Source organism: Heteronotia binoei, chromosome 6, assembly GCF_032191835.1.
Source record: "Heteronotia binoei isolate CCM8104 ecotype False Entrance Well chromosome 6, APGP_CSIRO_Hbin_v1, whole genome shotgun sequence".
NCBI classification, from domain to species: domain Eukaryota; kingdom Metazoa; phylum Chordata; class Lepidosauria; order Squamata; family Gekkonidae; genus Heteronotia; species Heteronotia binoei.
Window position 1 is genome coordinate 79,701,481 of NC_083228.1, and position 27,922 is coordinate 79,729,402.

The window sequence follows — 27,922 nt, forward strand, 5'->3', positions numbered from 1 at the left end:
TAAGCCACATGATCCCTCTGTGTAAAACAATGAATTAGCAATAGAACTGAGAGTAATGAGTGGTGTTCCATCTGGGCAGAAGCATAATGTTGCAGGGAAGAGTTCTGCATTAACATGGAACCTGTCAATCCTTTCCTCACTTCAAAAAAGCAGCATGGGCTCAGAACAGGAAAAAAGCCCAACCCCATAATAGTTTACAAAGAAAATTTATTGTAAAATGTATTTTACACAATTATACATTATAGTACAGGCAGTACAGGAGTTAAGCAATGGACCAATTTGGACAACTGTTTGTAAGGCAGTCTTCAACTGACTGGCAGAGTATTGCTCTGCTCCAACAAGAGCAATCTGTATATGTGAAAGCTGCTTTAATCTAGTTTAACCTTTACCAAAAGTTAATCTTGTTAGAGTAATTTTCCAATGAAAAGAGGGAAAAAACCTAAATGAAAAATTAAATCTGATGCATGCTAGATTTTGACAGATATTTTTAGGTGTTCTGAGAAGTAGCACTTTCGTTCCCACAAGGGTCAAGTGCCACCTTTCAAAAAGCAGCTGTTAATGTTAGACTGATGATCAATATTGAAAGAAACATTAATATATGATACATTAACTTTCCTACAAGAAAAATCAAATTATAAACTGGCAGTCAAAATTATATGAGAGGGTTAGCTACATGCTAATTAACTGGCCTGTGAACTGGAAGAGGCCATATACGGACAGTACAGCTTGAGTGTTTTTCAAAATTCACTTTTAGTATTTGGAGTGTTAAAGCTCTTAATCTATGAAGCTAGCAAAGGGCTTGAAGGAAGTAGATTCTCCTCCACTTCATTTTGTACCAACTGCCTACTTTAATATGGGTTACATCATTCCTAAGATCAGGAATTCAAATGAAGGGGCTTTTCCCTATTTAATATTTTCAGTCAGCCAGCAAAGTAAGGTTTGCTCACAATCAGCAAAAAACAACGGGCAGCTCTCCAACTATAAAAGCTTTATTTTCCAGCCAAGCAAATGATCTCAAGCCAATGGCAGTTCATAGGACAAAAAGGCAAAATCTTATCACTTACAGCATGAATGACATTTATTGCCCAACCAAGTGACATCAAGCTGTGACCACTTCCATTAATGAAAATCTGTTCTGAGAGTTTACTTTGTCATTTTGCACCACAATTGGATAATTATTCACAGCTTTCAAGTGTACTTGTCACACAGTGCCATCCTAAGAAGAGCTGTACCCTTCTAAGTCCAATGACTTCTAAGGGGGTACCTGCACGTTAAGTCACTCACTGACTTTCATCTCCATGCCAGGGGCTGTTAACCTCCCAAAGGCATCTTTAGATTATTCTTATGGGGGTCCTATGTAATGAATAATTTTCATACTAGAAGCATATCCCCAATAACTTAGGCCATGATCTAATGGATTAATCAGAACTGTTACAGCAAGATGACTTAGGAACAACTACCAATTAAATCTGATAGCAATATTTTAAACTTATTAAAAAGTTACTTTTGTTTCCTTAAAAAAATCCCCTTCCCCAAATTAGAACCTTACTTTATAGTATTCAAGTATCTTGTTACTGCAAGGTAACCTAGCTCTTTAGAACTAAAGTACATATTCAGACATTGTCACTTTTCAGCCCAGATCACTGTTCTTCACTCAGTATTCCCATATGCTTGTTTGTAAGGAAGTCCAGAAAGGGAATGTTACAGATGGCTTGGTGGATATTCATCACAGTGATCTCTCTTGGCATCCTGGAGAAAAAAAATAAACCAAAGGAATGTAAGAAGTTAAGCATCTGTTTAGCATTCTGTAAGCAAATGGTAACAATATATATATATATATATATATATATATATAGGATAAATGTGGAAAATAACATATAGCCATGTACAAAGGGTTGCTAGCTCCAGCTTTGGAAATTCTGGGAGATTTGGAGGTAGTGCCTTGGGAGCATGGAGTTTGGGGAGGCAGCTTAGCGGGGATGTGATGTCACACTAGGACTTCTGTTTCTCCTAAACGTTATGGTATACCATGAAGTTTGTCCCCAAGGCTGCTGTTTCTTCCTGGGGAACTGATCTCTAAATCTGGAGATTAGTGGTAATTTGGGAAGAGTTCCAGACCGCACCTTGTATGAACATGTTGTAGAGTGTGATTTACGAAGTAAGAGCCCATATTTTAATTCCATGTTTTCTTAAAAAATACGCAAGTGATACTTAATGTAGACAAAAGGATATATAGATGTATTTTTCCAAATTACACCTCATATCTATGGCCGGGTTTCAAAGAACTAGGCAAGCAGAGTGGAATTTCTTTACTTGAATAGCAGGCCCCCACAGTGTCACAGAACAAGCTACTCTTGAAAGCTTCCTCAGCTTAAAGAGTAGCCTGCTATGTGGCCCTGGTTGTGGGACTATTTGAGAAATTCAACTACAAAGTCTCTCTGGGCATCCAGCACAAGTGAGCAGAAAATATGAAATTATAACTTGTGAAAGTTCAGGACTCACCTGATCTGCTCAGATCTTGGAAGCTAAGCAGGGTCAATCCTGGCTAGCATTTAGATGGGCAACCTCCAAGGAAAACCAGGGGCATAAAAAGGCAGGAAATGACAAACTACCTCTGAAATGTCTCTGCCTTAAAAACAAGTCTAGCTCACCACCTAGCGGTGCATAATGCTAAAAGAGCAAGAATTGGCTGCCAGGTAATCCCAGGATCTCCTGGCTATACTACACACACAGCCATGTGATAATAATAATTATTATTACTACTCACCTGGAGACCAACAGCATTACATAATTTTAAAATTAGTATTTTTACTGTAGCCTCTAAAATAATACAGAATTCCACATCATCATATGAAAACATACCATGCCTATATACTTAGGATCTGCAAAGTGCATGTGATAGAAGATTAAGTTTACCTATTGTGAGGAGCTCTTTGGTAGCCAATAGCCACTGCTTCTCTTAATATATCACTTGCCAATTGTTCTGTGGCCTGTTACAGAGGAAATTTCAAAGAGGGAGAGAATATAAACAACAAAGGTATATTTTTAAATAATTTTGTCTTGTTTTATAACCCTCAGGTATCCTAATTCCCAAATACTATGTATAAGCTCACTGACCACATAACACCAATATGAAGTTATAGATTTATTTCATCTGTCAAGCTGAATGCTATACAACTTCTGGGCACACCTTTACTAAAATGTGCCTTAATCCTACATAGTTAGGGCTTTAGGCATGCTTGGCTTAATTTTTCTGCACTTCCCTAAACAGGTTACATTTTTGAGTATCATAGTTTTGCATTGCTGAATAAAAGAGGAATACTGCTTACCTTTAAAATCATATCTTCTATTACTGAGGCATAAATATTCTTATGCAGCTCTACAGGCTGAAAGGAAATTCCAATCTACCAAACAAGACAGAAAGAATAAAATACTGCTATTCCGGCATACTGAGTGACATCATCATGTATTTGCTCAGAAGCTGTGGTAAATAAACATTTAAAAAGGTTTGTTAGACAAATTCATGGAGGAGAGCAGTCTACAAGTCAGGATAGCCAAATGGATCTATAGGGAACTACAGTATCCCAGTTACAGGAGACTAGAGACATACCACTGGAAACAGTAATCAACTTGTGATTTCCCAATAAGCATCTCTTGCTACTGCTGGAAATGGAAAGTTGCACTAGTCCCATCTAGCAAGGCAATTTGCATATTCACTGTGAACTTATGTTCAAGCAAGGTAGTGTGAGTACTGCACAATTCTAGGAATTAAATTTTGTCAGCTTTTCTGCAGCTTTACAAGGGAGGAGAGGTGATTTCAAACAATTCCTCTCCACACTGCAGCCTCACATCATGTGACTTTTTGTTCACAAGGGTTCCACCATCCCCAGCACAGAATTCTTGTAGCTCAAAGGGAACACTCTTTCCCTTGAATGAGCATGAAAGCTGAGGGGATCCAACCTTAAGCACAGTTATTTAGGAGTCAGTCAGTCCCATTTTGTTAAGTTTTGCTTACTCCCAAGTATGTGAGCAGAGTCTGCAGCCTGCTGATGGTAAACTCAAGATAAAGGCACTTTGTAAATATTAGAGCACTGAACATATGAAGCTACCATCAAGATCACTGTTGTCTATTCTGACTGCCTGATCTGCTTCACTTGGAAATTCTGGGGTTTGAATTGGGGCCTCTGAATGTAAAGCAGATGCTCTCTCCAAGGTCCATTACTATTTTATTGTTTATGATTTGTTCTTTAAGTGGCTCCAAATATTTCAGTACAGGTTCCAGACCTTGGAACCTTATTAGCACAGAGGTAATGTCATTTTCAAGTACATTATTTTTATGACATCAAATATTTTAAGAGGCTTATTGTTACAGAGTTGTATGTAATATTTTAGGTTCAAGTGCAAAACATTGTGTTCTTGAGACCACCACAACAAGAAGAGGAAGATTACTTTGTGAATCTGCATTCTGGTAACAGCTCAAAACAACTGCCTGTTAGCACCAGAAGCTATGATTTGCAGAAGTATCTATAACCTGACAGCCTTGGATCAGTGGATTAGTACTGACAGCTCCATGATAGACCATGATCCTTCTGCAAAGGACTGGAATCTGTAATTCTGGCTTTCTAGTTCTAAACTTTCCAACTATTTTTTTAAAATTGGTCTTCTTGTGAAATTGCTTATGTGCAGAGATCATCATCTAAAGCCACTGTCTGCCCCCACACCTTTAGAAGCACAAGTAGCTAGAGACAGGGGTTTTTTTGGTGATTGTACGTCAATAATGAAATTCCATCCTCATGCACATTCACCTATTCCCCAAAGTCTTGATGACAAATAGCACAGATCTGTTTATAACCGCTGTTCTCTATATTTTGGATCTTATATTATATTGTTTTAAGTTGGCTGCTTTTTTTTTGCTTTTTAAATATTGCTTAAAACCAACTATAAGCCATGCAATGGCCACCTCCAGACTGGACTACTGTACCTCTAACCTTAAGACTAACCTGAAACTGTAACTAGTCCAAAATGCAGCAGCATGGGTTCTTATAGGATCTTCATTTAGCCCCTCACATACAACTGGTGCTCTACTGGATTAGGTTCAAGGTTTTGGTACTAACCTTCTACGTCCTAAATGGTCTGGAACCAACATAACTTTGGGACTGCCTCTCCTTATATACCTCCCATAGAGCGTTATGCTCAAGAGATACCAACCTTCTAGAGATCCCTGGCCCAAAAAGTATTAGGCTGTCCTCAATAAGACAGCCCCTGGCCCTGGCTCTAGCCTGGTGGAATGCTCTGCTGAGAGAGACCTGGGCCCTGGGGGACTTAGAGCAGTTCTGCAGGGCCTGCAAGATGAGAGATGTAACCACCAAGCTTATGGCTGAGGCAGCAATGGTTTCATCTTAGATTGGCTCCTCCCCCCCCCCCCGGTTGGTACTGTTATTCCTCCATATGATCAACTGCAAGATATTTTACTCCCTCCCCTGGATAAGGGGTACCAGGTCATGCCCTTTTTAGGTGCCATGGTGGCCACCTGTATTAGTAGTTAATATTACCGTAAAACTGTTTTAATTATTTTAATTAATCTTATTGATACTGCTGTCAAATACTGTTGTTACCCACCCTGAGCCCTGCTTTACAGGTGAGAGTGGGTTATAAATCCAATAAATAAATCCCCCCTCCCCCCCAAAAAATCCTGATGGAAACAAAGGAGAGATCGTTTTAAAATAAATAGTACATATCAGTTTGATAGCCAACCTTAAAAGGGGGGCAGTCTTGGCAGCTCAAATTTGCTGGCTACACGTGTCAAGAAAAAGCAAATTATACTGCTAAAAGCTCAAGGCAATGAGTAATTTCCCCTTCTAAAGCCTTTTCCTCTACCTGCTGCGCTGTCTCGCTCACAAACTCTGAAGCAGGCTGGGAGTTCAGGAAGAACTTTGCCTCCTCTTGCTTCTCCTCCTGCTCCTTTTTAATGTTTATTTTCACAGGCTCAGTAATGCTAAGAACATCCACTTCTTCTTCATCATTTTCTGGCTCCTGCTTGAGGAAACGCTCCAGCTCTTCAAGCTTTCGACACATCTCTTCTCCAGCAGTATAAGAAGATGAGCATTCTTTCCCAGGAAGCAATCGGCAAGACAGGGGTCAGAGAGAGGATTTATTAACAAATGTAAACCATGTGACCAAGATGTATGCAATTAAAAGATGTTGAGTCCACTTGTTCTACAAAAACCTCTAACCTCAGGTACACCATACAAAAGCATGATCTCTACCAATAACAAGAATACATTCTGCTGTTCCTCTAGCCATCATCATCAGCACTGTCCCAAATGGAGTCCTTTAAATGGAGACTGAAACCATACTCATAAGCATAGTTATAGGTCTGCTTAGCATTGCACAGTAAGGCTATTCACAGACTAACATTGGACCTTAACTATTCTAGTGGAGCTACTTCAACTATAACAGCTGCGTAACCAACTTAATGGGAAAAAAAGCCATGCTTCTGTGGGTGGGGGCTGTCTGCTGCGTGGGAAAAACCCTGTTTGCTCATTTTAAAAGGAATTTTAAAAAAATCTGCAGGAATGGAGAATGGGAACACAGTGTTCAATCAAAACATTTTTTAAAAATGAAAATGGTATTTACATGATGAGCTATGTTTGAGAAGTGTTTGTCAAGTGTTATATGTGTAGTCATGTGCCTATGTGAGGGGGGGGGGACAATTTGAGCACAGTTGTAAAACTGCTCTGGGGGGTGTATCACCTAGCTCTAGTAATGCCTACAAGGAGAAAATAAAAAGGCTGCTCCAGTTACTAAGAGACAAAAAATAAGGCCAAGGCCAATGATGCAAGTGAAGTAAAAATAACTTTTATTAGTTAAAATTCCCTATGCATTCCACCAACAGACTTCTTCAGGGGAATCTTTTAGTCTTGCAGTTTTTCTTCAACAAGAGTACAAGATCAATAGTAAGCAATACCTACAACAGCTATACCTGTTTCTGTGAAATATACCTTCCTTCCTTTTGGGAGAGGAAGAGTCAAATTTTTCTCACTCCAATTTGGTCAGAGGCCACTGCAGATAAACTAAGAGAAAGCATGCTTGAATCATGGGTAGCAATGGCACTATCAAAGCCCCCATCATTCTAGAAATGTTACATGTGTTTAGCCTTATTTTTGGCAAGAAGTATCTTTTTTGAAGAGCCAATAATTCAACCCTGCAAATACATTTCAATGCAACATATGTTCATTTTGATGCCCTCCCAGTTGCACAGCCTTGAGCTATAACTCTGCACAGGTCTAATGCTTTCTCAGCAGTAGCCAAAATGGGAATTTCCATCCACATATAACACACACTTACACCAAGCATAAAGAAAGTGCCATCTGAAATATTCTCCCGGAGAGTACAGAGGGAAGCAATTTCTTGAGTGGGCCCTCCAGGACCGTGGGTCAAAGGGAATGGCTGCTATTGAGGCTCATTACACTGGTTTAAAGTGCTGTAACAGGGATGGGCATGAGTCTAAAAAGGGTGGTTTGGGGTTTGCTTCAGGGCAGCCCATGAACTGAACCCATGCAAACAGGACCCACCTGAACCTAACCAGTCTGTTCAGTTCCCCCTTTCTTGTGGCCACGGCTTGTTGCATCTGGGAGAAAGGGGGAGGTTACCACCCTGGAAGGAACTTCCTCTCTACCTTTCCACCAGGGTCAGAAGAAAGAGCTTCTAGCCCTCTGGTGGACCTCTTGATGGCACTTGGTTTTTTTTTTACCACTGTGTGACACAGAGTGTTGGACTGCATGGGCCATTGGCCTGATCCAACATGGCTTCTCTTATGTTCTTAAAAGGGGCAGGGATTGCCTGGGAAGGGTTAAATGGCTGATAGCCATTTCAACCTAACATTGGTATGGTGGACCTGCTCAGCTGTTATGTTTAGATGACTGCCAGCCAGCCATTTCAATCTAACAGCTGAGTGGTGGACCCAGCACTGCATTGCTGCTAGGCTGAAATGGCTGGCCCCAAACAAACTGGCCAAAAGTCCAGTAAACATTTGGGAGAACTTGCTTTCCCCAAACATCCATTCTCAAGCTATGAACCAGCCCAAGTCCATGCCAAATTTTGGCTCATGGGCCGGCTCATGCCCATTACTATGTAACACTCTACAGACAAGTCACTACAAACATACTCCAAGAGTCCAGAACAGGATGCATCATGCTTAAAGTAATACCACTGGGGATCCACAAAGAACTTATGGTTAGGGTGCATCCCTTCCCTGCCTTTGCTTCCTTCCTTCTCCCCGCTTCTCTAACAATTTTTGCCTTCTTTCTCCCTGTCATTCTTTCAGGTCTCTTTTTCCTCCCCTCTTCTCTGTCAATCTCCTCATTTCTCCCCCTCTGTCAACCTACTGCCCTTTTTCTTTTGCCCTCCACCCCTTCTCTGTCAACCTTCCCCCTCTTGTTCTTCCTTTCACTGACAATTGTCTCATTCCCCGCCTTTGTGTATTCTCTGCTCCCACCACCCGTCTGTTTCTCTGCTCCCTCCCCCATTCCTGCTTTTACCTTGTCTCCCTGTTTTTCTCTATCTTGCCCCTCTCTATGCTGTCACTTTCTTTCTCTTTTCCCCCTCCCACCCCACAATTACGTTTTCTCTTTTTTCTCTCTCCTTCCCCTATCAGTTACTTGGATCCTGCCTGATACTGGATTGTCCCTGGCTTGTAGGGCTGTTCTGCAGCTGTCTCTCATGGCCTGCTTTAATGGCCTGTTCTCTCATCAGCCCTATCCCAGCTTTTTGGCCAGGGCACCTCCAAACTGTCCACCCAGCACCCTCACTGGGGCCCATGCCAAGCTCTTGCACACTAATAGCTAGAGGAGGATGCCCAGCGTTGGCAGCAGCCACAGAGTCACCAGTGAGAATGATGCTTCTGTGGCCAACATCATGTGACCTGCCAGTGTGCAAGGATAGGGGCAGCGGAGACCTTGCCCCAAACAGCCCTGTCACCACTGGCTCCCTTGCATGGGTCTGAAGCAGCCTGTTGTAATCTGGCACTGGGAGAAGGCTGCCTGGTGTTGGCAGGAACAGAGGGCTGCCCAGAGCTCTGCAGCTTCTGTGCCTCAGAAGCTAGTGAGAAGATGAAGCAATGGTGGGCTTGTGGTGGCAGTACCAGCATTGCTGCTTCACCATCTCAAAAGGTTCTGAGGACAGACAGGGCTGGCAGTAACTGATTTTGTGCAGATGATGAGAATATTATTTTGGGAGGGGGACTAAAATCCTCCCATCTATTTTTGGTTAAGTTTTTTCTGTAAACCTGGTGGTTCCCCTAGATTTGTAGAAAAACCTTTCTTTCTTTCTAGCTGGTCCTGAGTACTGCTGGCTATCAGACTATATAAGAACTCTGCTGCCTTTTCTACTGCCACACTTCAGGTCTGTACACAGCCTTTTTGTATGAGATGCTTAGTACAAACATGGCTATAAAATGCTCCGAATCTTTGTCCAGAGATACATTTGGGTATTTTCAACAAAACTACTGCAATCTCTTCTCACACCAAAGCTGCAAAGTAAGAAATACAGCTTTTTGGTCATTACCTATCCTTTAAGCAATTCAGGTGGATGCAGCACTGCATACATCATACAAAGATCAAGTACAGCAATGTCCGGTGTGAGCCTGTCCTTTTCCTGCTTTCTCCTCTATTCTTTTTTAAAATTGTTGGACACTTTCCAATCAAATGACATTTTACTTCCACTGCTTCAGTTTTGTAAACAGAGGAAAAACTTAAATGTTGCGCTTCTCTCTTCATCAATTAAAATCAAATTTCTTCTTCACTCACTTTAACCAACTCATGTTTGAAATCTACCTTTTCCAAGAAACCATACCTGTAGGTTAAATACACACCCAACATCATGGTAATAATGAAGAATAATATATGTTTCCAGAGAATAACAGATGGCTTCGGAACTACATGTTTTGGGGAGTGTGCGTGTGTGTGTGGAAGAAAGACTTATTTCCAGGCAACAATATAAAAATATTTCTTATAGTTCCATCAGTTCCTAACCTGACCTAACAAAACACAATTCAAAACAACAGTAAAATTAATATAGGGTCAAAGAAACAGGCCACCATGTATGGGTCAAAGCTAAATCAGTTCCAGAAGATTGGCAGCCCTCTGAGCAATCTCTCATCTCACATAGAGAACTTCCATGGTTCTGAAGTCCCTTTCTCTTACCTGGTTCATTGTCTATTTGTGTCAGTATATCCTCTATGGAGTCTTCACTCCTCAGTGTTTCTGGATCAGGTGGTGTATAGCCTCGGCAACGACACCAATGTACAACCTGCTTAGTTTTCAGGGGACTAATACTATGAAATTTTGGGTGCTTCTCTATGATTTCTTGGAGGATTTTTCTTACTGTCAGTCCTCGTTGCCACTGTAGAGGTAAAAACAACAACACAAAGCAAGGGTGTGATTTAGTATCATGGAGTTTTATACTCATGTTTTACAAGATGACAATGCTGAAACAGAAGCCTGAATGTTCTTTCTCAAAGGGCCAAGCAAGAGTTAAGGGTTAAGAGTTAATGGAGAAAGTAGAGAAAGAAGTACTTTTCTCCCTTTCTCACAATACAAGAACTCGTGGGCATTCAATGAAATTATTGAGCAGTCAGGTTAAAATGGATAAAAGGAAGTACTTCTTCACCCAAAGGGTGATTAACATGTGGAATTCACTACCACAGGAGGTGGCAGCAGCTACAAGCATAGACAGCTTCAAGAGGGGGTTAGATAAAAATATGGAGCAGAGGTCCATCAGTGGCTATTAGCCACAGTGTGTATATGTGTGTGTGTGTATATATATAATTTTTTTGGCCACTGTGTGACACAGAGTGTTGGACTGGATGGACCATTGGCCTGATCCAACATGACTTCTCTTATGTTCTGTTGCAGGACTGTTATGTGGAGCTACATTCTTCACAAAACACCTTTAGTCTTTTCATCTGTAAATCAGGCTTCTTTTCTGGCTCTCTAACTGTACTTCCAGACCATTCCAAACAAAGAGGCACTTCTGTTCTGAGAAAGTAAGGCATCCCTCAAAGCATGTTGGTAACTATGCAATTTGCTTGTCCCTGTTAGCTTCTAGCCACAGACTTTGGATCAGCATCCTAAGAGCCAAACTGTAAGTAGCATAGATGGATCTTCCCCTTTGTTAGCTTTTAAAGTATTAACAGTAGACACTGTAGAAGACTGAGAGGACAGAATTTGGATCAGGGCTCAAGTTCAGTGTGTTTTACTCTTCACCCACATTGTTTTTCCCAGCTTCAATCACACATGCACAGAGGCAGTACTTGTTCCAGAGAGAAACATATAGGCACCATACAGGTACTTCCATGTCCTTCCCCATCACTTGTCAAATAGTTTCAGGGGACACTGGAATAAGAAAAATGGTATTTTGTATGAGGGAAAGGGAGAGGGAGGGGATTAACCTTTCCAGTGTGTTGATACCTGTACAAATTAGGTCCTATCTACTGATGCTAGTTATATACCAACATCCCATCTGCTCTAGCTCCAAAGGCATAAATTTCAGGTGCCTGGACTCTCATGCAGACTCAGCTTACCCCAAACCCACTATATCTGGAAACACCCTGACAAGAAAGTGTAATCACCCGGATTGGTTCAGATATTTAACTTGCTAAAAGCTTGTAAGTTTGGAACAGCTTTTAAAGAAAGCCCCATTTAGTTTTAGCTGATGACATCTGAGAATAATGCCAGACTTATTTGAGTGCCCTCTCTGCTTCTCCACATTCTGCACACAACAGAGGGACAAAACACGAAAGAGCAACAGCACAACAAACAAGGATAACTCAACGAATAGCAGTTTCTGAGCCCCAAAGACCAGCCAAATAGCTAGGAGAGGGCCAGAGGCCATTCTCTTTATCATGTGATGAAATAGTAGTAATCAGAGTAGGAGCACTGAACTGAAGGTGGTTTCATTCTGTTGATGCTACTGCTAGAGGCATTCCTTGCACTTCGAGCTTTTATGCTTCCTCTGAAAGACCTATTAAATATTATTATGTGGACAGAGAATTACATATTATTGTAGAGAATGAGTGGGAGAGATTTAAGCTGACTGTTCCCTCAGCATGGTTGAGCTTATGCAGACAAATAATTAAGAAACAACAGTATCATTTAACTTTTGCATACTGTTTTTGCATATATTGGCTTGTATCAAAACAACCAAGCATTCCCTTTGACCCCTGGAAAGAGGGCCAAGCTGCACTGAGGGAGCCAAACTGCTCTGCTCCCCCCTCATTTCCAAGAACAGCTCTACCAATAAAAGAGGACACGGGCAATTTCCTCCCCTTCCTTCTCCTCACTGTAGCCCTTATATGACTTTTTGTTCATGCAAGTCCTGTTATTCAGCTTTCTATGGGTCAAAAATGTGTGTGTGTGTATAGGGGGAGATATGAAATCCCACATCCACCAGTGCCTTCCACTGACGGTTGGTGCAGCTAGGCCTTTATCTCAATATGTTGGAACTCTAAAAGGACAATGCTGCCATTTAAACTGCTATTCACATTTTATAATACGAAATACAACTAGAAATGAAATTCAAATTTATTTACATTTTACCCAACTAAAATCTTATAAAACAAAACAGATCTATATTAAAAACAAGTAATCACTTTAGAGAGACAAAAAACTTTTGGAGGAGATCCCACCATATTACATGCCACATTTTCAGTCAGCCATTTCCCCTAGTTTTAATTTCATTGGTAGAGCAAACAAGAAAGCTTACCTCAGCAGCCCTCCGTTTCCCAATATTCCAGCTATAATATTGTTCCACTGAACTGGCACAGAAATAATTTGCATCTTCAGCTAAACAGCAGGGAAAAAATACACAGATCCCTCAAATATTGTCTTTTAAAAGCTATGAAAGAGAATTCATTTTGTGATTAGTTATTTTAGAAATCCTCAAGAAAGAACCCTCTCCCCCATTAGAGTTGTATAATGCATCATAAAGATAAGAAAATACAGAGATCTCGAAGTGGCTACATTTCTCTTTTGGGTGCTTTAAAAAGGGGATTAGCAATTTTCACCATGAAGATTAATCAGGGAACAAGACAGTTCTTTATAGCTTTATTTGCCTCAGAAGATGGGAATCCCTTGTGACACTGGAGGAAACTGGAAATCTTTATGGAAATGTTAGGGGACAGAAAGAACTTTCTGTGTATTTGGAAGATGGCTACTTGTGAAGGTAAATGATGACTCAGACACGGAGAAGTAGCTGGAGAAGATTTCTAGAAAACACTGTGGGAAGCAGGAGACTGAAAACAGTTTTGAGATTTGTCTGTATGCTAGTTGTACACCCAACAGCAGTTCACCATTGTCTTTCCTCAAAGAGAGGATGTGTAATAAGGCGAGGTTCTCTTAACGGTACCCCCCCCCCCCCACACGAACATTCCATATGAGCAGCTACAAAAAAATTGCAGCTTTAAAAAGGTTGGAACTTTGCCATAAGCAAGAGGGAGGCAACTGTTCTAATGGCTCAAAAAATGGAAACATATCAGCAGTACTAGAATAAGTGACTGCACTTATTTGTAAAGTATAAAAATACTTTATAACAATATTTTAAACACACGGGAAAAATACAGAACTTGGTCATAGAATTATCCCTTTTCAGCCTGCTGTTTGGTGGATACAAAAATCTACAAACGTAAAAAAACAGCAAAATTATCATAATGCAGAAGTTATAATGAAAGTGTGTTTATAGTCACAGGCAAAGATGGTGATACTTCTTCCAAACAGGGGGCTCATGAAAATTACACAGCATTTTCTAAAGAGGCAATATTTCTAAAGAGGGTGCCTTTCTATCCACAATCAGAGCCCACAAGGCAGCAAACATTTAAAAAACATTAAAATATTTGAGCGATTAAAAACACATCTAAATTTATAATATTTTAAAATATTAAATTTATGGCATTCTACAGGATATTTTTCTCATATTCCCTGCTGATGTTTGTTGTTTCTCTTCAGCTGTTCCCCTTGATCCATATTGTGTTCCCAGGAAAACATTAATAACCTTGGCAATTACAATATGTACAGTGTTCAGATAGGCAATCAGAATGTATTAGCTAATCACTGACAGATGGGTCAGTGATTTGAAAGGCATTGGCAAACGAGATATGTTGCTCTCAACTGCTATTTGAAAGGACCTAACTTGCCAATATGCTGGGAGTTCCTAGGATTTTTCTAGAAGTTCACGTGTCAGGAGCTTCCAGATGTTTTCTAGAACTCTCTTACCAGGAGCACAAGGACTTGACTTGATCAGTACTGTGGTGAGATATGATTTTTTTTTTTTTTAATTCCTCTCAACATCCACCTGATCAAAAGTGGATCTGACTTTCTGTTCCTCTTGTTTGACAGGGCTTCAGTTTATCAACTCTGGGATAAATTTTTAATCACTATATCTAGCTCTTTATATATAGAGCCTTGCTCCTAGACTGGCTTATTGGAAAACTCATTATTTTACAACGACAAATGACTTTTATACCCTATGGTGGCTACAAATACATTGCTTTATAATTTCAGATGCTTTGTAACTTTTTTTGCTTGCTGGTACTGTAATTTTCACTTTGATAAACACATTTTGAAAACTTTAAAAAATGGACCTGGGGGTTTCCGGGCTACGTCGCCTTGATCTCAGTCGAGTCCGCGAGCTCTCCTGCTTGTGGCCCCCCCTGAATCAAGAATGGGGCTTTTGCAGCAAGACAGGGGTGCAACGACAGTTGCTCCTGTTCCTTCTGTATGCCCTGAAGCTCTCCCCATCGTGATCGCCATTACAGCAGCAAGAGGTGAACACCCGATCGCTTCTCTTCTCTTCAATAAGCTTTGATCTATCACCTCTCTACCTCAAGCATGACAATTCTACATTGCAACTAAGTTGGCTTTCAATTGCCAATGGCTAATGGGTAATTTTTGCATTTCATTAAATTGGCAGTTTAATGGGTAATTTTTGCATTTCATTAAATTGGCAGTTCAAAGGAAGGGAAAGAGGTCGATACTAGGGGTGTGCATTCGGTTCGACCGAACCGTATATACAGCCGAATCAACACTGATTCGGCTGTATACGGAATTGGCCGTAGCCGATTCTCATTGCCGCCTACTATGCGGCAGCCGAATACGGCTCGCCGTATACTGCCGAATAGCTATTCGGAAGTATACGGCTGTCAATTGAGAAGGCGGGAAAGTAGCTTCTGCAGCCTCAGTGGAGCTGCTTGCCTACTTTCCTGCCTTTAGTGGCCTCTTCCTGCCTCTCCCATAGCCTCCCTGGGATCAGGGAGGGGGGGGGGGAAGAAAAGCCCCAGCAGCCAATCCAAAGCATGCATTTGCAAAATGCATTGCAAATGCATGCTTTGCAGGGCTGTTGTGTAGCTGATGGCCCAGCCATCAGCTACATTGTTGTTATTTTGATCTTTTGCTTCCTTGGGTATCCAAGTAAGCACTGTTGTCTGGCCAATCAGAGAGCAGTGCTATTTTTTGAAATTGCTCTCTGTAGGGCCAGAGAACCTTTTTAAGGAGTCTTCCTGGCTGGACTCCTCCACTGCTGTGTTGGTGTATGTGGGTTGGTGGTGTGAGAGAGATTGTGCTGCTGCTGGCTGGCCCTTGGCTTCAGCTGCTGCCTGCTGCTCTCTCACTCGGCCTTACCAGACTTCCCTGGAGTAGAGAAGACAAGGTAAGCCAGTTTTGGGGTTCTTGTTTTAGTTTTTGTTGGTAAAAGGACTAGAGTCTCTTTACTTGCCCAGATTTGGGTGGGTGAGTACTGGGTGGGTAGCCTATTTGGGATTGGGGTTAGGTTCTGCTGGGGGTGGGGGCCTGGGGTGGGGGGGTTGCTAATTTGCCCATATCTTAATTTAGTGAGAGGACTTTTAAAAGTGCAGTGTCCTTTTACTTCTCCTGATTTGGGTGGCTTGGATTTCTTGGGGTTAGGGTGAAGGGGTTTTTTTTTGGGGGGGGGGGTTGGCAAAGTTCCTGTATTGTTAAAAGTTGAGGTTTTTTTACTGTTTTAAAAGTATTCAGTGTTTGATTTGTTGCTGCTGTGTTGTGCTGCTGCTGTTACTTTTATCTTCAGGTTATTGGGGGGGGGTGCTGTTTGGCCTAATGTTCATTGTTTAAAAGGCCACTTTTGTCCCCCTTTTACTGGTTCTGGTTTTAGGGGTGGGGGTGTTGTTGTTGACTGATTTGGCCTGAGTTTTCTTATTGGTGAAAGGCCACTTTTTAAACACTTGAGTTGCTTGGCCTTTTTTCCTGTTGTCCCTTTTCCTTGTTTGGGGGTGGGGGACTGGGGGTGGGGGTGTTGTTGACTTATTTGGCCTGAGCTTTCTTGTTGGTGAAAAGGCCACTTTTTAACACTTGGCCTTTTGTGATTCTGCTGGGTTTTTTTTTTTTTTTAATTACCTCTGGTTGGCGAGGGTGTGTGTGGGCTGGGTAACTTTCTTGTTTTTATAGAGTAGATTGTGAATTCTGTGGCAGGAACGCTGGCACCTGGGTGAGAGACCCAGAACCAGCAGGCTTGTTGTGGTTGGCCAGCTCTCCCCGTGTTGTTTGGGGCAGGGCTGGAGAGCTGGCATCTGTAGATTGTGTGTTCTGTGGCAGGGAAACTGGCACCTGGGTGAGAGACCCAGAACCAGCAGGCTTGTTGTGGTTGGCCAGCTCTCCCCGTGTTGTTTGGGGGCAGGGCTGGAGAGCTGGCATCTGGGTTTGCTGCAGCCAGGTCTGCCTCAAAACCCCTGCCCTCTCCAGTAGCCTCTAATTATGCCCTATGTTGCCATTGATGTCAATGGCCCATAGGGTATAATGATGGAATAGGGGCACCCTCTTTGGGTGCCCCTGGAATGGGATCCCCTGGCCCAATCTTTTTGGGACTTGGGGGGGTTGGAGGGGAGAGTCCCCTGCAAATTTGGGGGCTCTCCCTCAAACCCCCTCCTTTCCAGGCGGCTTCAAATATACCCTATTTGCCATTGATTTCAATGGCCCATAGGGTATAATAGGGCCGTATATTCGGAAATAGCCGCGCATCTACCGTATATGCGGCTATTCCGAATGCGGTATTCAGCAGTATACGGGGATTCCGAATTTTTTTCCCCCGTATACTTCCGAATCCGTGTAATGTCGAATTTTTTTTTTTTGCACACCCCTAGTCAATACCTCTAATTTCCCTGTGAATGAGGCTGTGAAAAGCTAAAGAACATCTCTAAGTACTGGAAACAATTTGAATTAATCTGAATATGAATACTTAAATTGACCCAGATCATAATTGGATATTTGTTAAAGAGACTATTATTCGGCTGCAATACAGTCTGAACAAAATGAGATACTTGTTAGAGGGATTTCTCCTTGTCGTCTGATTTGAAATTCATACGCTAACATTTAAAATTCCAGTTGGAGGAGATTGGAAAGGATGGACTATCTGGGACTCTGAGCTACTTTTCAACCGGGATTAATGGACTGAGTTTGCTGACAGAGAAAAATGGTTTTGCTAAGCAAAATTTTTCACAAAAAGGATATTTTAAGCAGTTTGAAGTCTCTGAGGCAAGACCTTGGTTTATTAACAGAGGTGGTTAAGAAGCAAATGGGAGCTTTTGTGCTGAAAGCTAGTGAAATCTCAAATCTACATGAGCAGAGTGCTAAAGAGAACCTGGTGATGTCCATGGAACTGAAATGGGAGAGCGACTTGTTGGGAAACGAACAAATGAAAATCAAAATGGAACCCTATGGTGTAATTAAAAAAGAAGACTGGAAATGGAGACTGATTCAAGTTATGTCAAAAGGAACAAAGGCTGTTTTCCCACTTTCTTCAAGAAGGATGACTGCATTAAGAAGTAAGAAGATGCATTTTAACCAGAAAATCATGATGTGGAAATCTTTCAGAAAGAAGAGCCACCTGAACTAGATTTTTCTCTGTGGATAGTTGGATATGGGCTTTGTAAGAAAATCTGATATGTGATATTAGAAGACTAAGTGAGATTCCTTTTTTGGTGGGTGGGGCTACAATAAGTTGTCTTGTCTAAAATAATATGGATATAAAAGCTAAAGGACTAAAAAATCTTTGAAAAGAATTTTATGTAAAAATCGTTAATCTAGATTAATTTTTAAGAAGGCAGAGAGCGTGATTATTTGATAAATTGGTGAACTTGTCTTTAACAGAAAATGATATTAGCTTTTTATGTTTGTTATTGATATGGGTAATCCTACAAGTTAATCTATTGGTCACAGACTGTATTAAGGATAGAGAAGGTGCATTAGTTACAAATCAGAAGATAAGATTTCTTTTTAGTAAGAAGGGTTTCTTGAAATGTCCTTATCTTGGTGGGTAGTTGGATATGGAACTCTCAATAAAAACAGGCATGTGATTTTTATTTTTGGGTTATAATAAGTTTTTTCTAGCCCAATAGGGATATGAGAGTTGGATTAATTGTTAAAAAGGCAGACAGCACAGTTACGTAAACTAGCAGATTTGTTTTTAGTATGTCTCCCAGGAGAAACTGTTTAAAAAACTATGTTGTATTTTTCTTTTAGCTTCTTAAGGATAAAGATCTGAATTTTTTGTGTCTATGTTAATGAGGATAGTGTTAAACTAACAAACTAGTCTGTGTTTTCAACATGGTTAAGCCAAAGCAGCTAGTTCCGTGTTGAGATTGCTCTGATTTGTTTATACTTACATGTGTTGAAGAAGAATTGTTTAGACTTGTATTGCAAATAACAGTTTAGTAAAAATGTTTTATAATGAAAGATAAAGATGGTAAAATATATGGAGAACTATATACCGCATTTTTCGGTCCATAAGACGCTCCGGACCATAGGACGCACCTTCCTCCTGGGGGGCGATCCGGTGCCTCCGCCTCCGATCCCGGCGCTTCCCCCGCGCCTGCCTGCCTGGCTCCAGCTCTACTTCCAGCAAGTGCTGGGATCGCTCCACGCTGCCCCCACCGCAAACCCAGCGCTTCGCGAGCGCCGGCTGCGGAGGGGGCGGCGTGCTTCCTCCGTGCCTGTCTGCCTGGCTCCAGCTCTGATGCTTAAAGCAAGCGCCGGGATCGGTGGGCAGAGGGAGCGATCCTGGCGCTTGCTGTAAGCATCAGAGCTATAGCCAGGCAGAAAGGCACGGAGGAAGCACGCTGTCCCCTCTGCAGTCGGCAAAACGCTGGGTTTGCGGTGGGGGGGCAGCATGGAGCGATCCCAGCGCTTTCTGGAAGCAGAGCTGGAGCCAGGCAGGCAGGCGCGGGGGAAGTGCCGGGATCGGAGGCGGAGGCAGCGGATCCCCCCCCCCCCGGAGGAAGGTATGTCCTATCGTCCCTTCGCTCCATAAGACGCACACACTCCCCCCCACTTTTTTTTGGGGGAAAGTGCATCTTATGGTCCGAAAAATACGGTACTTATGGGTAGAATGAATTGGATATTTTATTTGGCGGTAGAATTAAAACTGATATATTTGTATTTTTCTTTTTTTCCTGCTTTTCTCATTCTGTATATGCCCTCCCCCCCTTTTTTTGTATCTATGCTTATGCTTCTTTCTTTTGTAGTTAAAACCAATAAAAATTATAAAATCTGATAAAAAATGGACCTGGGGAGAGGGAATGAAAACTTACTTGTTCTGGTTAACAGGACATTTAAATTTTCACAACTGGACAAATAGTGCCCATAGAGTTATTTTAGGTTGGATAAAGGGCATGGGGAAGGAAAAACTCCCTCTTTTGATCCTGCTGTCTCAGTCTGAACTAGGCCCTCATGAACTTTGTAAGAGACTTAAAAAACACCAACACAAATGCTGGAAGCTCCTGAAACAGAGCACCCAGGGCAGTGAATATTGAGTAATGTCACACTTTTCAATACAGGGATTATTGAGATTATTTATATTTCTGTGTTCTTTGCAAAGAATATCCCTTAAGGCATCCTGATCTATTTGGTATGCTATTGCTAACTATATAACTTGGAAGAGTAAATCTAAGTCCACCCATAATTACTGCTTTATTGTGATTCCTTAGGTTCTTACTTTTCTCAGTAATTAATGGAATTTTCTTCACTATTGCTGTCAAGAGCTGCTGGAGGTTGTCTAAATATTCTGTCCTGTAAAGAATGAGGAATTAGTGCTTTTGTAGAGTGATTTATCACATGCATATACAGAAAGCAAGCATGCACACACATTGCCAGCAAGAGACCTTTCTACATCCATGTCTGGTTAATGAAACTCAAACACATGAAGGACAACCATAACATGCCTTGCTTTTGCAGATCGTTGTAAGACAAAGGTAATTTATGCATGGGTTATTTCTCCAACTTGAATGCTTTATGGAAGTGCTTTTTTCCCTCTTGTTTTCCCACAGCACTGTGGTACATTTGTGCACCTCTCAGGTTTTCTCTGATCCTTCTCAAACCTGCTTTGCTCTACTGTTTTGGGAAAGATCATTGTAATGCCTGGATGCCTGCTGAATGGTAGGAAAATTTTGATTTTCCTGCACACATAATAGCCATTTCCCTTTCCCCCCATTGTAGTAGTTTCCTCCCCTTGCTATTGTGAGGCTTTAAAAAAAAAAAAAACTAGTATATTGCACTAGAATACTGTTATATCAGTATATGAAACGGTGTGTACCAGATTCTCTGAATGGTCACCTTTCATTTAAAAAACAGTCTCTAGCCTATTTCCTCTGGATATAGGCATATCTTTATAAGGGAAGGTGCTAAAGTCTTACTTTTATAAAAATTAAATCTGGAAATTCAGAGAAAATACGTATAGATATTTCAGTGTCCATTTTTTTAAAAACTGCAAAAGCCCAGTGACCCAGGCAGCGGGGGGCATTTCTGGGGGACTGGGGCAGGGAAACTGTGCAGAAATCTGCCATGTAGAAGCCCCATTGCTGCAGTGTTTTATCTGCAGCCACATCAGCAAATAAAACATATACATATAAAACAGCTACCATATACATGATCCAGGTAAACAGGATGACCTGCTTTAATGCCTTGTTTTGACACCTGTATGAAATAACCTGCCAGCACCACGCCTGCAAACAGCTGACACAGAAACTGCAAGTTAAACAGCATATTATTAGCGGGTCTTTTCAGATTTTTGCCTCTGCTCTGAAGGACAGGATATCTGATAACATTATCTACTGACCAAGGGTCTAAATGAAGAAACATTCTGAGCGGTCACATTTTGGACTAAATGCAGGTCATTTCTTCAGGAAAGAAATTTCATTTTATGCCAACAGGGCTTATTGTATTAGCAGGAATAAGGAGTCTCTAAGCTCAGGGGTGGCCAAATTTGCTCAATGTAAGAATGCATAGAATTACCTGATGATGTAATTTCCAAGTTCAGAGCTCTCCTCAGCTTTCACTGTCACCTGACCATCTTGGGAGACCACAGAACTGCAGCTCTGTCCTGCAGAATCAGGCTCCTGCTTAACTTCAGAAGACAATTAATAGTTAGAAAAAGTCTACCAGGAATCATGAAGCCTACTTGACAGAGAAAAGCAACTCTGAGTTAGCCTACCCCTCCAGTTGATTAGGAAAGGATTCAAAATGAAGTGAGGTTTTATACATATTTAAAGGTCCAGAATGGGATGTGGTACTAAAAGGTTTACAAAAATTACTTTTTCCAAGGATTGCTTTAATAAGCAACCATAACATTTGCTCTTGTCCTGGAAACAGGTGTAAAACTGGACAAATGACTAAAACAGTTTTAAAACTTCTGAACTTTCCTTTAAAGCCTCCATCCAAGGCTGCTTCCACTTGAGGATTTTATCTCCTCAAACCAGCAGGCAGCCCTTGTCAGGCAGGTTTCTCCCTTTAAACTAGATAAAAAATAAACCTTCAATCAATCAATCAAGTTCAAAGAGAAGCCATGGGGTGGCTGCAGGTGGAACATTCAAATGGACATTCCACCTGCAGCCACTACAGCAAGAAGGGTGGCAATGGAGCTAAGCTCTGCATTCAAAATGGTGCAAACCCAAGCCACCCCACCCTTTCAGCCCTTCAAAAGGCATGCCTCCTTTAAAGAGAAAGTGTGGGGTTTCAGCTGCAAGGAGGCTTGGTGCAATCAATGTGCTTTTACACAGGTATGAAAGGAGTGGGGGTGGGAGCAGCAAGCAGAACAAGAATGAGTGTGCATGGCTCCCATTCTTGCCCATTCCTACCCCATTTTGTTGCTGCACCTGGAAGGGTACCTTTTTGTGCCTGTGTAGATACAGCCTAAATCACAGAAAGAAGACTGAAAATAAGAGGGCTGGGTGTTATGATGAATGGCAGCATGTAGGGTATGGGGGAATTTTCTCTTGGGGCACAATCTCTCACACAAGCACATTTCTATCCTATTCTTTTAGAAAACACACATACTGCTAATTAAAACCTCATTAGCAGTATGTTTGGGCTTCCAGGCAATTGGAATTCCAAAACTGGAAACATGGCTAGATAGCTGCTTTTTCTGTGTTTGACAATTACTTTTTAAATTCTTGGCAGAGGGTTTTAGTTCATACATTTTTTAGTGTATATATATTTAGTTTATAGGTTTTGCTGTAATTAGTGCTGCTAAAAACCATTCTTTGTTGAATCAATTTTAGGACAAATGAACACACAGAAAACAACCCCCACCTCCAATAATCTATTTATTGTGTGTATAGCAGTCTCTATATTTAGTAAACTCTAACAGAGGAACAAGACCACAGAGGAACAAACTCTTGTGCATATCCTGCTGTAGAGTCTTTAGAAGATTTATCTGTTCGCACATCACACAACCTTTATTGGAGATTTATCTGTTACCTGGGCCCTTCTGACAGAATGGCACATTGGGGTGTGTTCAATCACAGCTAGGGACCAGTAATGAATCACTTTGTCACAGCAGTAGACATTCCACAATCATCACCTCCCCCAAAGCCTCAAAGAGGTTTGATAACAACAACAAACAATTTTACCTTTAGCAACTGGTACCATAGAAGGGCTGGAAACTACTGAGGTAGCGGAAGTCACAGGTGTGACAGAAGACACTTTGCTGGAAGAAAGTGACTGTATCACTGGAGGGAAGGAAAAGAAGAAAACTGGAAACATGGCCAGATAGTTGCTTTTTCTGTGTTTGACAATTACTTTTTAAATTCTTGGCAGAGGGTTTTAGTTTATACATTTTTTAGTTTATATATTTAGTTTATAGGTTTTTATGCCATCTCTCCAGAATCCCGCTCAAGGATGCTTTGCAAATGTCATGCTTCTGTCATGAAAGAGTTAAACTGTTGTTTGTGTATGCTAATATTAGCTAGCTAGCTTGGAACCAATAAGGTGTTAGGCACACCAGAGAATGGGAGGTATTATTCCTAATTATGTGAGCTTGGGAAAGGATGCTTCATGCTGTTTGTCATGTACACAGGAAGTAAAGTTTTGGGGATAAACCTCCTCTCCTTTGTTCTCTCATTCTGACCACATCTCCCCATGAAGAAGACATGATGGAATGAGTTCTAGGAAAGATCAGTTAGGCTGTTTATTTTCTTCCATGTAACACTTCCCTAGTTTTCTTTTTTTTTTGTAAACTTTTTATTAGATGCTAATCACACACATCTGTGCTTAATTATTTCGCTGTGCAACATTACTCTGCTAAGCATATACAATAACTGAAGAATGAAAATCAATGGAAAATGATCACAAGAAGTTTACAAGTGCCCTGAGCTGGATAGCCCAAACAAGCCCAGTCTTGTCAGATCTTGGAAGCTAAGCAGGGCCAACCCTGGCAAATACTTGGAAGGGAGATCTCCAAGGAATACCAGGGCTGGAACACAGAGGCAGGCAATATCTAGTCACCTCTCTGAAAACATCCTAGCCCTACTAGGGTTTGCCAGAAGAAACTATGACTTCCAGGCACGTAAACACACACAAATACTAAAAAAAGAGGTTTACATATAATATCATCATAAATTATCTATATAAAACCAGAACAAGCCGGGACAAAACAAGCCAAGCAACAGTTACACACTACTCAGAACAGAATATAAAACCAGTCTATGGCCTTTTTAAAACCTGGTTTACTCAGTATTAATGAAGTGCAATATGTACCACATAATACCAAGTCAAAAGCATTCATGCACACAGTCGCTGTGTCATACTGCATTTTACCTTTGTTCACAGGCATCAGTATAGTCTGAACTCCTCCAGAAGCAGCACTCACACCCAATTGTTTGAGTTGGCTAGGCACTGTCAAAACAGCCTGCTGTGAGCTGTTTTGGCCGGAATGGATTTTTAACAACCCTAAAATGGAAGTAGTATTTTTAAGAAGTTCTTCAAGGTTATGAACTCATTAGCCCTGTGAACTACAGTCACCTCTCCAAAAAAAGTAGCATTGGAATATGGTAATCAAATCAGGACCACAGGTCAAAAGATCACCAGTAGCAAAAGACCAACAATAGTATCAATTGAAGCTCTCAGATACATTTTATGCCACTGACTCTTTTGTATACACTACAAGGACAACCCCCTTCGAATTTGTCCAAGTGCACTGGCTACTTAACTGATAATAATGCTAATAATCAAACACTGAAGTCCACTGGTAAGACCTTCACAGGGATTTTAAAGAATGCAAACAAATCAAGCAGAATCTTCAATCCTATTAAAGATGAGCCCTTTACTTTTATACCTAGTTCATATTCAAATTATAAATCCACATAAATTCCTCTCTGACTGTGTCACAAGTGGCTGTAACTAATGTGAACACCTTCACTCTTACAATATGAATTGTTCTGGTTCAACTAATCAACTGTGCATCCACCAACTCATTTTGGTGCCAAGTTATAGCAGTAGCTGTATCTGAACCAATGTATCGCAAGGGTACAGATGTCTGCCTTTCCACAGTCACAACTGGAGACATGTTTATTGTTGGTAGATTTATTTTACTTTACACATTCTGCCTTCCCCTCAATGGGGACCACATTCCTGAGAAGGCTCACACTGTTCTCCTTACCTCCATTTTATTTACAGACCAACCCTGTGAGGCTTCACAGGCTGAAGCTGACATGTGTAAAGGTGCTATTCTAAAATACATCTCCCATCTGTCATTCCCTGAACGTCTCCGGAAAGATTATACTAAACCAGGGGTGTCAAACATGCGGCCCGGGGGCCGAATCAGGTCCCCAGAGAGCTTCTATCAGGCTGTCATCTGCTTCCTTCTCCCTCTCTCTTGCTTCCTTCTGCATAACAGCTTGGTTTTCAAGGCATGCTCAATTGCACAGGAACTATAGAGCAAAGTCGCTATTTTCTCCATTGGCCGAAGCTCCTCATTCAGGAGGGAGGAGGGAGGGAGAGCTTGCTTTGTCAGGCTCTCTCAATTGCACAGCAGAGCTATTGAGCCGAGCCTCTTTCTTCTGTTGGCTGAGGCTCCCCCACTCCTGGTCCCCTGGGGAAGGAAGGAAAGAGCCAGCGCTTCCTTTGCCCAGTTCCCTGGATCCCATGGGAGAGATACAAAGAAAGCACCTTTAAGAACAATGAGTGCTGATAACAGCAGCGAAAATTGCCATGGTGAAGTTATGGAAGAATGCTGACATACCCTCCAAAGAATTATTTGAAAAATTTGTTGGAAGTAGCAGAAATGGATCCTCTTTCAACCACACTGAGTGGAGGGGATACCCAGAGAACAAAGACATTTGGTCACTGTTCTATAGTTGGTTTCAAACAAATATAGGTATCTCGACTTGAATGACAGGCTACTCTCGTACCATAAATGAATGGACACGCTGAATGAATACAGTGATATGTACATTACTCATGGACATTTTGCTGTACTTATTTTATTGCAATTATCTTTGTTATATATCTGTAGAGCTGGATGATGAAAATCCAAGTGAGCTATGTAATCTAGAAACTTTTTTCCCCTTCTCTTTTCCTCCCTTTTCCTTCCCCTCCCTCCTCAGACCCTTTGGAAAACTCAATAAAATCTGTAAAAGAAAAAGAAAAAAAAGACCAATGACTGCTAATGTTTTAAGCATGTTTTATTTTAAGGGTTTTTTTTTTAAAAAAATCTTTAATTATGCCTGTCTGTGTCCTTTATAAAGTTTATATCTCTGCTACCTAATCTTAAATAGGTACACACATGGCCTGGCCCAACAAGGTCTCATTTATGTCAGATCTAGGCCCTCAAAGCAAATGAGTTTGACACCCCTGTTTAAACCCTTTAGTTCTTCAAGAATTGTACTATCAATGTTAAATAGCTGCCAGAACACATTTCTGAAATGCAGCAATGTATATTTCTGTTTTATAATTCAGTTGTTTTTATTTACCCAAGAATCAGCATTGTGAATGACTGAAAAATACATAGTATTGTATATTTATCTACATAGCTTCCTGATGAAGTCTAATCATGCAGCTATAGTTTGATCTCAGTAAACCGGCTAAGAAAAAGTTGATTAGAGACAGGTACTCAACCTACAGCCTACTCACTGGCAGTGATCTTATCATTTGTACTGCAAACCTCAGAAAACTTGAAAACAGACTTTGCATAAATTATACACAGTTTGCACATATATAATCTTTCAAATTATTCTGTATTTTTGCAGATTTTGGAGTAATACAAACACATTTTAACACAGAGTTGGTGTCCCCACTCTGTCACTTACTTTTGTCTGTCTAAAGACTGGGAGGGGCAACTATAATCTGAAGCTATTAGATAATCCTGTGTCCTTTGATGCTGTCAGAGAGCTAGCGTAGTACACAGATAAGAGACTGAGCTATGAATGGAGAAATCCCAGGGTTTAATCTCGCATTAACTGTCAAAGAGACCTCATTTTTCTGGCCTCCTGTGATTAGCTGAGATCACACTGGCCTTGGCTCTTAAGATTTGGCCAGCTTGACATTTAAAATGGAAGCTATTTAAAGACCCAAACTCCATTTCAGGAGACAGCTGGGAAGCAGCCTTAGTAGAATATGGATGAGTCCATCACCCAGGCAACCAAACTTCCCAAGTGAAATGCTACAAAACTTGTTACCAGATGGGTTTGCCTAGAATATGATTAGTGCTAATTGGCTTCTTTTCCCTCTTACAAGATGATTGGTTCATATACATGGGCCTGTATGTCCACTGGCTGATCTTCATGAGTTTTTCCTCTTAAGAGGCAGGGATATAGGCGCTCTTTCTTACAGGTCTATTTTCTCTTTCTGCTGCTGGGAACAGATAGCTCTGCTGGCACACCTCCAATATAGTCATGGTTTGACAACCACCACGGGTGTGGCTTGATTCCCATAATTTTTAAATGGTTCAAACAAGGACTTTATAATTCAGCTGTTTTTATTTACCCAAGAATCAGCACTCTTTGTCTCTTTAAGGGACAAATAAAATTGTTTTTATCCAGATGTAGACACACTTCTTGTAATGCTCTGAAGTATAAATGAACTAATGTTGTAGTAACAGATTTATTTTTAATTTACTGAATGAATGTGCCTATGGATAAGAGAGCCAGTGTGGTATACAGGTGGGTGTCAGGCTAGGAGACTCTGGTTCAAATCCCTGCTCTGCCATGGAAGCCTGCTGAGTAACCTTGGGCCAATCACCTACCATCCATCAAACCTACTTCATAGGGTTATTGTGAGGAAAAAATGTAGGACATGACAATGATGTTAGCTGCTTGGGTCCTCATTAGGAAGAATGACAAGGTATAAATGAAGTAAACATACATAAAGAGAATAAATTTGAATTTCAGCAACCACCTATGAATTTCAGCTAAATGCTACTGTTAAAAAAATATTCTGGTTTTATGGAAGGAAATAAAGCATCCTAGGAGGCCTTGAGGGCAAATCATAATTAGCATGTAGTAATTTTCTAACAACTACTGACAATTATACTTTTTCTGTTTTTTCAAATTTTTAAACAGAGGTTAGGAGGGTGGATGTATACCGTTTTTGGCCCCAGGGCTTTTGTACCCCAACCTATAATATGGAGAGAA

The 27,922-nt window shown here is 41.1% G+C and overlaps 2 protein-coding genes across 2 annotated transcripts in view; one reads left to right on the forward strand and one right to left on the reverse strand.

Annotated features, from left to right (window-relative positions):
- PARL (presenilin associated rhomboid like) overlaps positions 1-27,922 on the forward strand; it is a 530,597-nt gene that overhangs the window by 38,266 nt on the left and 464,409 nt on the right. The window lies entirely within an intron of this gene.
- The window catches only part of YEATS2 (YEATS domain containing 2), a 61,642-nt gene continuing 34,688 nt past the window's right edge, over positions 969-27,922 (reverse strand). Inside the window, exons 23-32 of the mRNA XM_060241903.1 lie at positions 24,111-24,242; positions 22,925-23,023; positions 21,309-21,420; positions 20,014-20,087; positions 12,763-12,842; positions 10,203-10,401; positions 5,878-6,107; positions 3,330-3,404; positions 2,917-2,990; positions 969-1,749 (exon numbers count right to left, since the gene is read on the reverse strand). Coding sequence (XP_060097886.1) covers positions 1,641-1,749; positions 2,917-2,990; positions 3,330-3,404; positions 5,878-6,107; positions 10,203-10,401; positions 12,763-12,842; positions 20,014-20,087; positions 21,309-21,420; positions 22,925-23,023; positions 24,111-24,242 — 1,184 coding nt within the window. The 3' untranslated portion in view covers positions 969-1,640. The remainder of the gene's footprint in view (positions 1,750-2,916; positions 2,991-3,329; positions 3,405-5,877; positions 6,108-10,202; positions 10,402-12,762; positions 12,843-20,013; positions 20,088-21,308; positions 21,421-22,924; positions 23,024-24,110; positions 24,243-27,922) is intronic.